This window comes from Bubalus kerabau, chromosome 15 (assembly GCF_029407905.1).
Source record: "Bubalus kerabau isolate K-KA32 ecotype Philippines breed swamp buffalo chromosome 15, PCC_UOA_SB_1v2, whole genome shotgun sequence".
In the NCBI taxonomy this organism is placed as follows: Eukaryota; Metazoa; Chordata; class Mammalia; order Artiodactyla; family Bovidae; genus Bubalus; species Bubalus kerabau.
Genome location: NC_073638.1, coordinates 48,052,012 through 48,066,460, shown reverse-complemented (window position 1 = coordinate 48,066,460; position 14,449 = coordinate 48,052,012). Strand labels below are relative to the sequence as shown.

The 14,449-nt window shown below is 38.8% G+C and overlaps 2 protein-coding genes across 2 annotated transcripts; both read right to left on the bottom strand.

Annotated features, from left to right (window-relative positions):
* Positions 1–392: 392 nt before the first annotated feature.
* Positions 393–1,349, bottom strand: LOC129628174 (olfactory receptor 52H1). The gene has a single exon (XM_055547605.1). It carries the CDS (start codon positions 1,335–1,337, stop codon positions 393–395), a length of 945 nt encoding a protein of 314 aa, XP_055403580.1. The 5' UTR covers positions 1,338–1,349.
* Positions 1,350–12,929: 11,580 nt separating this feature from the next.
* On the bottom strand, positions 12,930–13,877 carry LOC129628173 (olfactory receptor 52H1-like). The gene has a single exon (XM_055547604.1). The coding sequence runs from the start codon at positions 13,875–13,877 to the stop codon at positions 12,930–12,932; it is 948 nt and encodes a 315-aa protein (XP_055403579.1).
* Positions 13,878–14,449: the final 572 nt, after the last annotated feature.

Sequence of the window (14,449 nt, the reverse complement as noted above, 5' to 3'; positions counted from 1 at the left end):
TTCTTTTATCAATGTCCTAAAGTTCTCAGTGTACAGGTCTTTTGCCTCCTCTGCCTGATTTATGCCATCCTTCATCCCGATGACTGACATCTCATGATTTTCACTTTTCTTAGGGAATATGCAATTTTGTTCAAGGAGGGCTTTCCTAAAAACCTTATTTAGATCTACTTTCCTCTAACAGTCTCTCTCCAAAGGCAATGCATTCAACATTTTGATTTGTCATCAATAAATATAGAAGCATCTCTTTCCTATAGATCATGCCATTTTCTTAATATGCAAAATCACTTGTAGACTGTTCTTGCTTTAAATAGCATTTGCTTTTTTAAAATTCTTATGACATCAATATATACTATAAACTTATCCTAGCTTTTCTATTGCTCATTGGAACATTATTATGTCCTCTTGGTAGAAAACAAAATGGTGACCTTCTCTCTGATCTGCTTGGTCTTCACTCCATAAACAATGGGGTTGAGTGCAGGTGGGATAACAATGTAAAGGTTGGAAAACATGATGTGGAAAGTGCGGGAGACATTGTGTCCAAAGCGGTGGGCAAGGATGGAGAAAAAGGCAGGTGTATAAAACATGAGGATGACACAGACATGGGAACCACAGGTACCCAGGGCCTTCTGGCGGGCTTCTTGGGAGGGGAGGCGGAAGACAGCACAGAGGATGAGGGTGTAAGAAATGGCAATGAGGATCACATCTGAGATGACTGTCATGATGGGAACACAAAAGCCATACCAGATGTTGATAGAGATGTCCGCACAGGCGAGCCGGGCAACACCTATGTGCTCACAGTATGTGTGCGGTATCATGCGTGTCCTACAGAAAGGCAGTCGTATGAGCAAGAATACAACTGGGAGGATGATGCAGAAACTACGAAAAGAGATTCCCACCACAATCTTGATGATGGTCTTGGGGTTCAAGATAGTGTTGTATCTCAAGGGAGAACAGATGGCCACATAGCGGTCAAACGCCATGGCCATCAGGATGGCTGAATCCAGGACAAAGCTGTAGTGGAGGAAGAACACTTGTGTGAGGCATCCTGGGAATGTGATCTCTCGAGCCCCAAGCCAAAAGATACTCAGTGTTTTAGGAATACCAACTGTGGACAAGGTGAGGTCCGTCATGGCCAGCATGGAGATAAAGAAGAACATGGGTTCGTGAAGGCTATACTCCACCAAGATTAGGTAGAGAAGGATGCAGTTTCCCACAATGGCTACAATATAGATGATACAGAAGGGAATTCCAATCCACACATGGGCTTGCTCCAGGCCTGGGATCCCCACCAGAATGAAGGGTCCTGGGTTGTCACTGCTCAGGTTGAAAAGGATCATGGCAGACCAGGATGGCACAAGTCCCAGTTCCTGAGGACAGAGGGTGGTAAATGTTAGGCTCACTTGAGTCACCCTCACTTCCAACAGTTCATTATATATCCCGAAAAATAAAATGACTGTCTAATTATAATTCAAAATGAGATACTTTGTAGTGAAGAAAGATTGTTAGGAAGTTGGCAGGTAACATGCATAAGCCACACAGTTTCATATATATTAGAAGATACAGTTACTTTACCTAAAGAGACTATCTTATTTATTCTGGCCATGCCTGATGATTTATACAGCTTTTCCAGGGAGTTTTCCATATTGGCATCAGTCATTCTTTTGATTATGCAGTGTACCTCTATTGCAAACTACCAATTTACAGGACATATTTTTCCAAGAGTTGGTGGATTATAGTTTACATGACTTTATGGACATCATTAAGGGATTCCCAGGGGGCACTAGTTGTAAAGAATTTGATTATCAATGCAAGAGACTTAAGGGATGCGGGTTCAATCCCTAAGCCAGGAAGATCCCCTGAAGGAGGGCATGGCAATCCACTCCAGTATTCTGGCCTGGTGAATCCCATGGACAGAGGAGCCTGGTGGTCTACAGTCCATAGGGTCACAGAGTCAGACACAACTGAAGCGACTTAGCAGGCATGCATGGTCATCGTTAGTTAATATCAACTCCTTCTGTCTTTGTCTAATGACAATGACAAGCAATTATTCACTCTTTTCAAGCTTCATGGTGACTGTGCTTCTTCAATTTGTGAAGTCCACATCACTTTTTTCCATTCAAAATCCTCATTCAGTTTAGCCAACACTGTCTGAGTTCCTATACTATGCTGAAAAACAGGTGCAACTTAAATTTAAATTTTAAAATCCCATACACTTGAGCTCATGGATTCTTGTTCCTCCCAAAATACTGTTTTCCAGAACTCAGTAAATTCTACAGCTTTATACTATCCTAATGCTTTGGACTTAATCACAATTTTGATCAAGATTTCTATCCAAAAGAATTATTTCTTTGTAAATGCATATTCTATTTGATAGACATGTCCACTGCAGGATATATACTCTCTTAGATACACAGATACATAGTACTTAAAATTTCAAGAATGCCTTGATCTATACTCACATTCTGTCATATGTTTTACCATCATATATTTACCCACACATAATTTTACACAAACCTGAAATCCCTCTTCCCCCCTCTCTCTCACACAAACATACACATATCTACACATTACTACACATACACACTCATATGCACACACCCTACACACCTATAACAAACACCCATGACAATATAAAAAATACTGCATGATTGGATTGTATCATTGCCAATTTTCTTTGTAAATTACCAAAATCTTTACTCTGGGAATACATCTTTTAAAGACTAGGTCCTTGAAATTTTCCCATCTGAAGCAACATGTATGGACTTGGAAGGTGTTAAGCTAAGTGAAATAAGTCAGACAGAATAAGACAAATACTATATGATATCACTTATATGTGGAGTTTAAAAAATACAACAAAGCTGTGAATATAATAAAAGAGAAGCAGGCTCGCATATATAGAGAATAAGCCAATGGTTACCAGTGTGGAGAAGTAAGGGAAGGGGCAATATGATGGTTGGGGAGTGGGAGGTATAAGCTATTGAGTATAAGAGGTTACAAGGATATATGGTACAATGTGGGGAAAATAGCCAATATTTTTTCTTACATGGACCATTTTTAAAGTTTTTAGTTTGTTACCATATTGCTTCTGTTCTATGTTTTGGTTTTTTGGCTGAGAGGCATGTGGGATTTTAGTTCTGGACCAGGGATCCAACCCACACTCACTGCATTGGAAGGCGAAGTCTTAGCCACTGGACCAACAGGGACGTCCCCATATAACTGTAAATGGATTGTAATCTTTAAAGATAGTATAAAAATTGATTCACTTCCCAGGTGGGAATAAAGATGAGCTGTCCCCTTGAGGCCAGGAGAGGAGAGCAGTGAAGGTGGTGCGGTAGCCGTAGACTCTCACTGTTTGCAGGACAAAGATGTCTGTGACTCAGCTGCTCAAATTATTATTAATGAACAAATGAACATTATGCACAAAAATAACGCTAGGTTCTTCAACATTCCTGATCCAGTAATGCATCTACGTGGAAAATAATTTCTATTCTAGGAATAACTAACCACAGCAAGGCCAGGGACTTCCAGGATCAGCACTAAGAGAAAGCTTGTGATAGCTACATGCCTCAGACTCCTAACCTGACAAGGTCAAAACACATTCTCAGCTTTATCCCTACAGGAACTTTTTACCACATTCTTAGGCCCAGTTCACCATACCTTCCATCTCCCAAGCCAGCACTTAGTGTCATCACTCTTCTGCTTTTGCCAAAGAAAAATCAGGTGCTCGGTTCTTTCTGACCTTCCCTTATCTATAAGCAAAATCTCGTTTCTTACAGAAACTCAAACTCTCCTTTAGTGTCTCCGGAATTCATACGTTCTGGGTTCTGGGAACACAGTGCAGAGTTCAGACAGTGGCCCAAGACCAACCCCTTACCTGCTAAGTGTGTGCATCCCCTGCCAACACCGTCACTCAGTTCTCTTGCCCACCAGAGGCCTAGAACTCACCCATGGCCAACGGCAGAGATTTAATTAGGATATGCAGCATTTGTGCTGAAAACCCCTCTTCTCTGCTGCTCACACACTCAAATAATACACAGCACCAGCACCCAGAAACCATATACTCTGAATCACAGCTCTTCCAGTTGGTCTGAAATCATCTTTTCTTCAGACATGTGTGAGGAAAGGTCTTCTCTAGTTTTTATATTTTCATGCACTCAAACACAACAGATGTTTCTACAGTCATGCAGAAACATTTACACACACACACACACGGGCACACAAAGTTAGTTCTGAGGCTTGTCATTTCACAGCTCAGACAAATCTACAATGTGGGGCAATCTACCAAACAGCCTGGTCTTCTCAAAATGTCAATGCCATTAAGAGGGTTGGGTACTTGGAGGAGGAAAATACTTTTCTAAAGTAAAATAAATTTTAGAGAACGCACAAGCAAATGCAGTTCTTGAATGAATTCTATTTAAATAAACCAGAAATAGAAGATAACATACAATTGGTGAAATTTCAACACAAACTAGGTTTTAGAAGATATAAACAGTATTGATTTGATTAAATGTGATTATGATAGATACACACACACATACATGTACCCATATTATTTCAATAGCATATTGGCACAGAGTGGCAGTAGAACCAGAAGGTTTTAATCTCAATGCCATAATTTTCTAGCTGTGTGAACTTGGGCAAACTTAGTTGAACTATATGATCCTTGGATTCTTAGGACAAAACAAGACATGCCCCTCAAACTACTCCTTAGTCCAGTGTCTGACACATGGTAAGTGCACAATAAGATTTACTTTTTTATTGGATTATATTTTATATCATCTGGATGATCCCCAACAGTCAGATCACACAGTGAAGAAGAAAACAGAAATATACAGATGTATAAAAACTGACAAGAGTATCTAAACACTTAAAACTACTCCTCAAGTTAGGGCTGTGGGTCCTTGCCACAAATCTAACAGCAGTTGCCTGAACAACACTTACCTTGGCCATCCTTAACCCAGCTGTTTATCTTTCTAATCATTTGGAGCATATATCCAAGTATAGGACACCATAAATTCAGCTTTAAATCGGAGTTTCTCAGGAAAGAAAGTTGTAGTGCTCGGTCTGTGACTCCTAGAAAATGGAATCCTGAGCTTTTCATTCACTCTTTCTCTCCTAATTCCAACCAACCCCCTTTAAATAACCAGCACTCACCTAGTTTGGTTATTGGGTCAAATGGAGAGAAGAAAGATTATGATGATAGACACACAGAAAATCTGCAAGAGAACCAAGCACATCACCCAAAGAAATAAGTGGAGGAGGAAGGAAAGGACTGATAGACAGGTTGATCTCCTTATTTATTTTTTCCTGGTCGTTGTTCAATGAGGGGAAGAGGTAAAAAGTTAGGGCCTGAGGGACTCTAACACCTTCTCTTCTCACTCTCAAGGGAAGAGGATAAAGAAGACTATATTAACCCTGCCTGGGTCTGTGAGCTAACACTGTTCAGGGTATGTTTTTGTTTTTATGTTTGCATGTGAGCTCTGTGCCTATAGGTATGTGGCCATGTGTGCCCACCTATCAGACCACCTAGGTTTCAAGGTCATGCCATCATCATATAAATGACTTTGAACAGGAAATTGACATCTATAATATAGTCCCTACTTCTCAAGATTATGGCTTCCTTGGTGGCTCAGTGATAAAGAAGCTGCCTGCCAATGGCAATGCAGAAGACCCAGGTTCGATCCCTGGGTTGGAAAGATCCCCTGGAGAAGGAAATGGCAACCCACTCCAGTACTGTTGCCTAGGAAATCCCATGAACAGAGGGGTTCGGCAAGCTACATACAGTCCATGGGGTCACAAAGAGTCCCCAGCTGAACATGCATGGCCTCTAAGGTCTTGGCGAGGAGATCCAAGATCCAAAGATCTCAAGATTATGTAAGGATTCACAAATTAGGACAAAAAAGTGGGACAGTGCCTGTGAAAATGCTTACCACAGTGGTGGATTCACAGTGGACCTGTTAGAAGGATGAGATGGCTCACCTCAGATAATCTAACACTGCTTTTCAGAGTGAGGCCCCAGGATCTGCATTACTAAATTCTACAATGAATTTTTGAGCCTTTTATTTTCCCCCGGAGGACACATATATGAGAGCATAAAAACTGGAAAAGAGGAAAGTTGATTGGAACTCCAACATGAGGACAACATGAGGGTGGTTTTTCAGTATCAAAGAGGGTATCCTATTTGGAACATCTTTGGCTAAATATCCCACTTTAGATTCAAAGCTATTGTGTCCCAGACGGCATTCATAACACCCCAAACCTATTCCTTTCAATGTTCCTAAGCTCTGCGAGTGTCACACTTCTCCAATTACATGAATTTTTTAACCAAATACTTTTGTTTCCCCTTAAACATCTTCTGAATCCATTCTCACTCTGTCTTCCTTCGATCTGCCTGTTGATACTGTCAGGCATTCTGGGGGCTCAGATCTCAATTTAGAACTAAGAGGTGTTTCTCCTACAACTCTAAGGGCCAGGTCAATTTTCCTGAGTTTGGTAAATCTAGTCTTTCTGTCTTAAGTTTACAAAGATATTCAGCAATAACTCTCAAAGTGAGCTTTAAAATTGCTCATATTTTTGTTTTTATCTCATCCCTAGGCAGGTTTCCTTTGGGTTGGACACTGAGTACAGATAATTCCATTTTCAATGGCTATTTTTTTATATATAACATTGAAAGACTATTGAAAACATCAGTCAAATGGCTACCAGAGTTTTCTCTGAGGTACTGTAAAATTTTCTTGAATCAGAATTCATGTAAGAAAAGTATGTACATTTAAGTCACAGAAAATTCCAAATCTTACCTTTGGTGTCATCTGTCCCTTTATGAAGACATCTGTCATTTCTGGCTATTCATTAGGTGCAAAAGAACTGGTTATAGGTAGATTAAGTGAGTTTTATATGAACACTTGGTCCTTACAAAAGATTATGTAGAACTTACAACTTAATGTTTCCATAACCTGATGTTATAAAAAGAGTTTTCTAGTGAATCAGTTATTGATTTCTACTGAATTAAAATAGGAATATACTCTGGTGTTCCGGCCCTACTTATTTATAATTCACACCCTAAAAATTTGAATTACATCCCATCCTTCATGCCAACTTAAATAACAGCAACACACCAACTATTATTTTACATATAAATCTTATGGTTCTGTTAGCATGATCTAGGAGAGCTGCCTTAATAAATAGCTGGTCCTGCTACATGCAGGAGTACAAATCAACTATTTTAAAATGAAAGTCTCCAAAATTCAATTACTATCATACATTAACAATTTCTTTAACTAGAAATTGTGCTACTCTTTTTTAAATGATTAAGAGATTAAGCAATTAAATGAAAGTGGAAATTTCCTTATCCTGTTTTATTATTTTTTACATGTTAATTTTGGCCCCTATCAATTACTTGGACTCCCACTTAGGTATTTTGTACAACAAAATAACTGTGAATCTGAGTTATTTCACAAGGACTCAGCCCCAGAGACAGGCATTCTATTGGGTCATATCTAATTGACATTGGCTGTGCCTTTTCATCAGGCTACTGAAGGCGGTAGGTTTTTCTTTGGTCGCAAATGATGCCCACATCCAGGGTTATAGTGTGTGAGAATGGGTGGTTGTTTTATCCAGTGACCTCCCCCTCCATTCCTCCCTCAAAACTATCCCAAACCCCATCATTAAAACAAAAGATTTATATATAATGTTTTATAATACAATTTGGGGCTTTGTTTACACCTTACTTAAAATTCCTATAGCTTTACATTTTTATTAAAATATTAAACAAACTTCTGAAATGATCTGGATTTTTGTACCTTCTGCAGTCTCACTTTTTTTTATTCCCTCTACCTATACCCACCCCATCCCCAATCAGTTTCCAGTTCCTTTAAAGCACTGAGCCTTTTCTCAACTGTATCTTTATACATAATAATCCCTTTGTTTGTTTTCAAAAAAACAAGCATACATTTTATATATGACATAAAATAACAAGCAAGTTTATGCATCCATAAATGTCTGCTTCTCTTTTTTCCCAGTTTTATTTAGGTATAGTTGACAAATAAAATTGTACATATTTAGGGAAGTCCTTAGTGGTCCACTGGTTAGGACTCTGGGCTTTCATTGCTATGGCCCCGGTTCAAGCTGGTTGGGGAACTAAAATCCAGCAAGCTGTACCATGTGGCCAAAAAAAATATTGTATATATTTAAAGTGTACAACATGGTAGCTTGATATAATATACATTATAAAATATTTACCACAATCAAGTTAATTAACACATCCATAAAGTTACATATTTGTGTGTGTGTGTGTGTGTGTGTGGTGAAAATATTTACAGCCTACTCCCTTAGCAGAATTCAAGTATACAGTGCAGTATTATTAACTACAGTCATGATACTGCACATTAGACCTCCAGAGCTTATTTATATACAAGCTTATAGCTGAAATGTTGTACCCTTTGATTAACATCTCCCCATGCCTCCCAATCCCCATTGTACTCTCTGTTTCTATGCGTTCAACTTAAAGAAAAAAAAATTATTTCACATATAAGTGAAACCACACAATATTTTTCTTTTTTTCTGTAATGCTAATTTCACTTAGCATGATACCTTTCATCTGTGTAGATCACAAGCAGTAAAATGTTCTTCTTTCTTGTGACTTAAAGATATTTCATTGTGTGTGTGTAATCTCATTTATTGTTGCTGATTTTACCTGTGCTTTGGCTATCATCCAAAAAATCATTGTCAGGATCAATGTACAAGTGCTTTTTCCCTATGTTTGCTACTAGGAATTTTATAATTTATGCTCATGTTTAAAACAATCTATTTTGAGTTCAATTTTGTGAATAATATAAGATCAGAATCCAGTTTTATCATTTTGTTTGTGGATATTGTTTTTCCAATACCATTTATTAAATAGATTATCCTTTTCCTGGTGGCACAGCTATAAAGAATCTGCCAGCCAATGCAGGAGACACAGGAGAGGCAGGATCAATCCCTGGGTCAGGAAGATGCTCTGGAGGAGGAAATGGTAACCCATTCCAGGATTCTTGCCTGGAAAATCCCATGGACAGAGGAGCCCAGTGGGCTATAGTACATGGGGTCTCAAGAGTTGGACATGACTTAGCCACTAAACAATAATAGCAACATCCTTTCTCTATTGGTGCCCTTGTGGACCATGTATGCGAGGACTTATTTCTTGGCTTTCTTATCTGTTCAATTGATCCATGTATCTGTTTTTGTGCCATTCTATAATCATTGTATAATCAAGTAGTAATCACTTGATTACTACTGCTTTATAGTTTGAAATCAGGAGTTGTGTTTTCTCCAGCTCCTTCTTTAGATTGCTTTGGCTCTTCAGGTCTTTTGTGGTTTCATACAAATTTTAGGATGATTTTTCCTATATTTCTGAAAAATGCCATTTGAATCTTGATAAAGATTGTATTGAATCTGCAGATGTCTTTGGGTTGTATGAAGACTTTAACAATATTCATTCTCCCCATGCAAGAATATAAGATATCTTTCCATTTACAGGTATTCCTCACTTTTTGAAAGTTTGCTTCATACTCCTTTACTTTTACAAAAGACACTTTAGTAACTATTTTCATCAGCTGAAAGAAATCTGAAGAGAACTATTGTATTGTGAAAAAAAAAAGTGAAAAGCAATAATCATGTTCAACATTTGTTTTGCAACCAGATATTATGGAACAGTTCACGCCCAGAGCAGCAAGAGTGGTCCTACCAATCTCCTTTCCCAGGAATTACTCTCAGTATCTCAGCATCAAGTCATCATAACTTTGAACTGTGTCAGTGATCATTTATACTGTATTTCAACTTATTTTATGTACCTGTTGGCAAGATGTGTCTTAAGGTAATTTTTGCTTTAAGCCATTTTGGCTTATGCAAAGTTTTATAGAAATGCTCTACTTTTGAATAATGGGAAAACTGGTCTTCATTACTTTTATAAATGTTTTATGGTTTTCAGTGTACAGATATTTCACCTCCTCTGCTTAAATCATGCCATCCACCTTCCCCTGCTTTCCTGACTTTTCATGATTCTCATTGTTCTTAGAGAAATTTTTATTTCTTTCAGGTAGGGCCTTCCGAAAGCCTAATTTGAAGCTGCTTTCCTTTGATAGTCTCTCTCCAAAGGCACTGCTTTTAACATTTGGGTTAGTTTCTGTCGATTTTAAAACCTAATGCAATCTGAAATTACATGTTCATTTGGGCGTTTTTATGATCGAGGTTTTTTCCATCACTGGATGACAATTTCCACTAAATGGGGGACATATTGATTTTGTTCAATATGATGAAAACAATACCTAGCCCAGTGTTTCAGATATTAAATTTTGTGTCAAGCATTTTGCTAAACATTGTTGAATGAATGAATAATGATTGCTAATGTCCACTTAGTACTCTGAATGCCCCAGAATACATGGACTAAACCAGGCTTAAAGAGACTAGCAGTATATTACCTCCCCACTAAATTGTTCAGTTCAGTTTAGTTGCTCAGTCGTGTCTGACTTTCTGCGACCCCATGAATTGCAGCACACCAGGCCTCCCTGTCCTTCACCAACTCCTGGAGTTCACTCAAACTCATGTCCATCGAGTCAGTGATGCCATCCAGCCATCTCATCCTCTGTCGTCCCCTTCTCCTCCTGCTCCCAATCCCTCCCAGCATCAGAGTCTTTTCCAATGAGTCAACTCTTCGCATGAGGTGGCCAAAGTACTGGAGTTTCAGCCTTAGCATCATTCCTTCCAAAGAATACCTAGGGCTGATCTCCTTTAGAATGGACTGGTTGGATCTCCTTGCAGTCCAAGGGACTCTCAAGAGTCTTCTGCAACACCACAGTTCAAAAGCATCAATTCTTCCGTGCTCAGCTTTCTTCACAGCCCAACTCTCACATCCATACATGACCACAGGAAAAACCATAGCCTTGACTAGACGGACCTTTGTTGCCAAAGTAATGTCTCTGCTTTTGAATATGCTATCTAGGTTGGTCATAACTTTCCTTCCAAGGAGTAAGCGTCTTTTAATTTCATGGCTGCAGTCACCATCTGCAGTGATTTTGGAGGCCAGAAAAATAAAGTCTGACACTGTTTCCACTGTTTCCCCATCTATTTCCATGAAGTGATGGGACAGGATGCCATGATCTTAAATGTTGAGCTTTAAGCCAACTTTTTCACTCTCCTCTTTCACTTTCATCAAGAGGCTTTTTAGGTCCTCTTAGTTATTACTAAATGGTAAGTTAAGGTCTTCTAACGATCTGTACTGGAATAAGGGACTGAAGAATTCCATGAAATTACATATTCCAAAAGAATGTGATTAATTACATAACTTTGTGCCTTTTCTCTAAGAGGTCTCTGAAGATACCGCTTTCTGCTCTTCCTTTCAGAAATAAGTAGTTTTACTTCTCTGAACACTTGACTGGCTTCTAATTTATAGACGCTGTAAATTATGCAACTAAATCATGCTTAACTCTCACATAACCTAGAATTGAATTCTTGACCCATGTGCAATAAGAGAATGGGAATTCATGGTATGTGGAAACTGTATTAGCTACTTTTTTTATTTTTTAAAAAATATCTTTCTCTGTTTTTTTTGTTTGTTTGTTTTGTTTTACTTTTACTTTCTCTGCTAGTTATACCTCACAGTATTTTTATTCTGCAAATAATTTTGGAAACAACATATGTGCCTGTGTCCTGTGTAAAAGAGCATGCAAACTTGAGTCTCTGAGTCCAAAGAATGTATCTTTCATACTAAAATTCTATGTTGAGAAGTACATAGAAATGTAAATCTAGTGACATGTGAGTGAAGGGGTAACATCGAGGTGAGAACGCAACCCAGAATTTGAGAAACCATGTAGAACTCTGATATTTTGATTCAGATGAAGAGTGATGAGTGTTTGACCCTCTGTGGTAAGGGGAGGGAATGCTCACTCTGGACTGATGAATCTAGAGGTTGTCTAGAAAAAGCAGTAGGATTTAAGGTCACAGTAAATATGGGAGGATTTCAGACATCAGCTACCACTGGCACCCATCAAACACCAAAAATTGTTATTCCTTGACTGATTTAGTGACTGAATGACTCACTATCACCAACTTAAGCATACTGGATTTGAAAAGACAATGAATAATGTAAACAGAGATATGTTTTTGCCATTAGACTACATTTCTTTTGGGATATAAGAACAAAGAAACGACTCAGAGCTAGTAATGTTTCTAATTGGTCAAGTTTCAAACCACGTCTTAATCTGTACATACTTTTTCATCTTATTGGCCATGGGAATTTAGCTTCCTCTGTATATTCTTACTTAGAGGACTGTACCCACCCCAACTAGCTTGGTTTTTTCATGAGATTGAGTGAAAAATGAGCTTTGGGTTTCATCATCACCTTCTCCCTTGATCTAAAATAAACATCTGCACCCTCAACTTAGTCATTCATGATTATTTGCCATTTTTTTCTAGATAAACATTGTTTATGCACCAAGAACATGCCAAAACCCATACTTGATGCCATCTGACTGAAGTATCCAACCTAAAAATCCAGAACCTCACAGAGTCATCATGGTAGAAGTCCTTTGCTCTGCAAGTTGTAGAAACTGTATAAATCTGAAAAAAAAATCAGATTCTTTAGAAACATCTTTATAGAGAAAAAAAGGTGCTGATTATTTTATTGTTTTCATTTAAAATTTTACAATCAGCTTGTAAAAGAAATTTAAAATTTTTTGATTCCTAAAATCAAAAAGTTTCCTAGACTAAAAATTTGTTTTTTTGTAGCCGGAATGGCAGAGAAGATTTCTGCTTAAAATAATAAAGAAACAAAAAAAATCACACTTTTGATTAATAAGAAATTTTTTTATCAGTCCCTTCTCTGGGGTCAAAGTGACAGATTTAGTCTTTAAAGTGGACTAGGGACTTGCCCCTGCCCCCTAGACTTCAGGCATGTATCAATGGGACCTCTTAGGTAAGAGCAGAAGAATGACTTTCTCTCGTATCTGCTTAGTCTTGACTCCATAGACGATAGGGTTGAGAGCAGGTGGGATGACAACATAGAGGTTGGCAAACACAATGTGAAAGGTTCGAGGGACATTGTGTCCAAAGCGATGTGCTAGGATGGAGAAGAACGCTGGTATATAGAACATGAGGATGACACAGACATGGGAACCACAGGTGCCCAGGGCCTTCTGGCGAGCATCCTGAGAAGGGAGGCGAAATACAGCACAGAGGATAAGGGTGTAGGAGACAACAATTAGAATCACATCTATAATCACTGTCATGATGGGAACACAAAACCCATACCAGATATTGATGAAAATGTCTGCACAGGCTAGTCGGGCAACACCTATGTGCTCACAGTATGTGTGAGGGATGTTATGTGTCCTGCAGAAGGGTAGACGATTTACAAGGAAAACACATGGGACAAAAACACAGAAGCTTCTGAAGGAGATTCCCACAGCAATTTTGACAATGGTCCTGGGGGTCAGAATAGTGATGTATCTCAAGGGTGAACAGATGGCCACATAGCGGTCAAATGCCATGGCCAGCAGTATAGCTGAGTCCAGAACAAAGCTGTAGTGCAGAAAGAATAATTGTGTGAGACAGCCAGGAAAGCTGATTTCCTGGGGACCAAACCAGAAGATGCTCAGAGATTTTGGAACACAGGTGGTAGACAGTGTAAGATCAGTAATAGCCAGCATGGAAAGGAAAAAGAACATGGATGCATGAAGACTGTGCTCCATTGCAATGAGGTAGAGAAGGACACTATTACCCACAATGGCCACAAGATAGATGAGGCAGAAGGGGATGCTGATCCAGATGTGGTACTGCTCAAGTCCAGGGATACCCAAAAGGGTAAAGGCACCCATGTTGTAGCCAGTTAGGTTGTATGTGGCCATTGAAATCTGATTAACAAGTTCTGTGTCCTAAAACAAATTATATATAATTAACATATGCCAAGAAATAACCTCCCTTTGCTATTAAAAGCAATGCTTATCTTCTCTAAAAAGTTTCTAAAATACTAGTACTCCTGATACTAAGCACCAGGTCTCTCCAAAGTCTTCTTCAAACTGCATAAAATGTTATTTCCATTTTAATGACTGAGTTTTGCCTAGGTTAATGTAATATATTGCTGTATAGATACGAGTATAGAGAAAAATAATCTAACTATAATCTGGGAAAAAAGAGAATTAGAAAATTAAGGCATTATTAAAAAATTATTTGGGGCTGTGCTGGGTCTTTGTTGCTGCTCATGGGCTTTCCTTAGTTGTGGCAAATGGGGGCTACTCCTAGCTGTGGTGCATGGGCTTCTCATTGCGGTGGCTTCTCTTGTTGTGGAGCATGGCCTCTAAGGGTCATGGGCTTTGGTAGCTGCAGCATGTGGGCTCAGTAGTTGTGGTTCCTGGGCTCTAGAGCCCAAGCTCAATAGTTGTGGTGCATGGGCTTAGTTGCTCCAGGGCATGTGGAATCT

Bases quoted from the DNA above. Each gene is read 5' to 3' on its own strand.
- LOC129628174 (XM_055547605.1), bottom strand. From the start codon at position 1,337: ATGATCCTTTTCAACCTGAGCAGTGACAACCCAGGACCCTTCATTCTG.
- LOC129628173 (XM_055547604.1), bottom strand. From the start codon at position 13,877: ATGGCCACATACAACCTAACTGGCTACAACATGGGTGCCTTTACCCTT.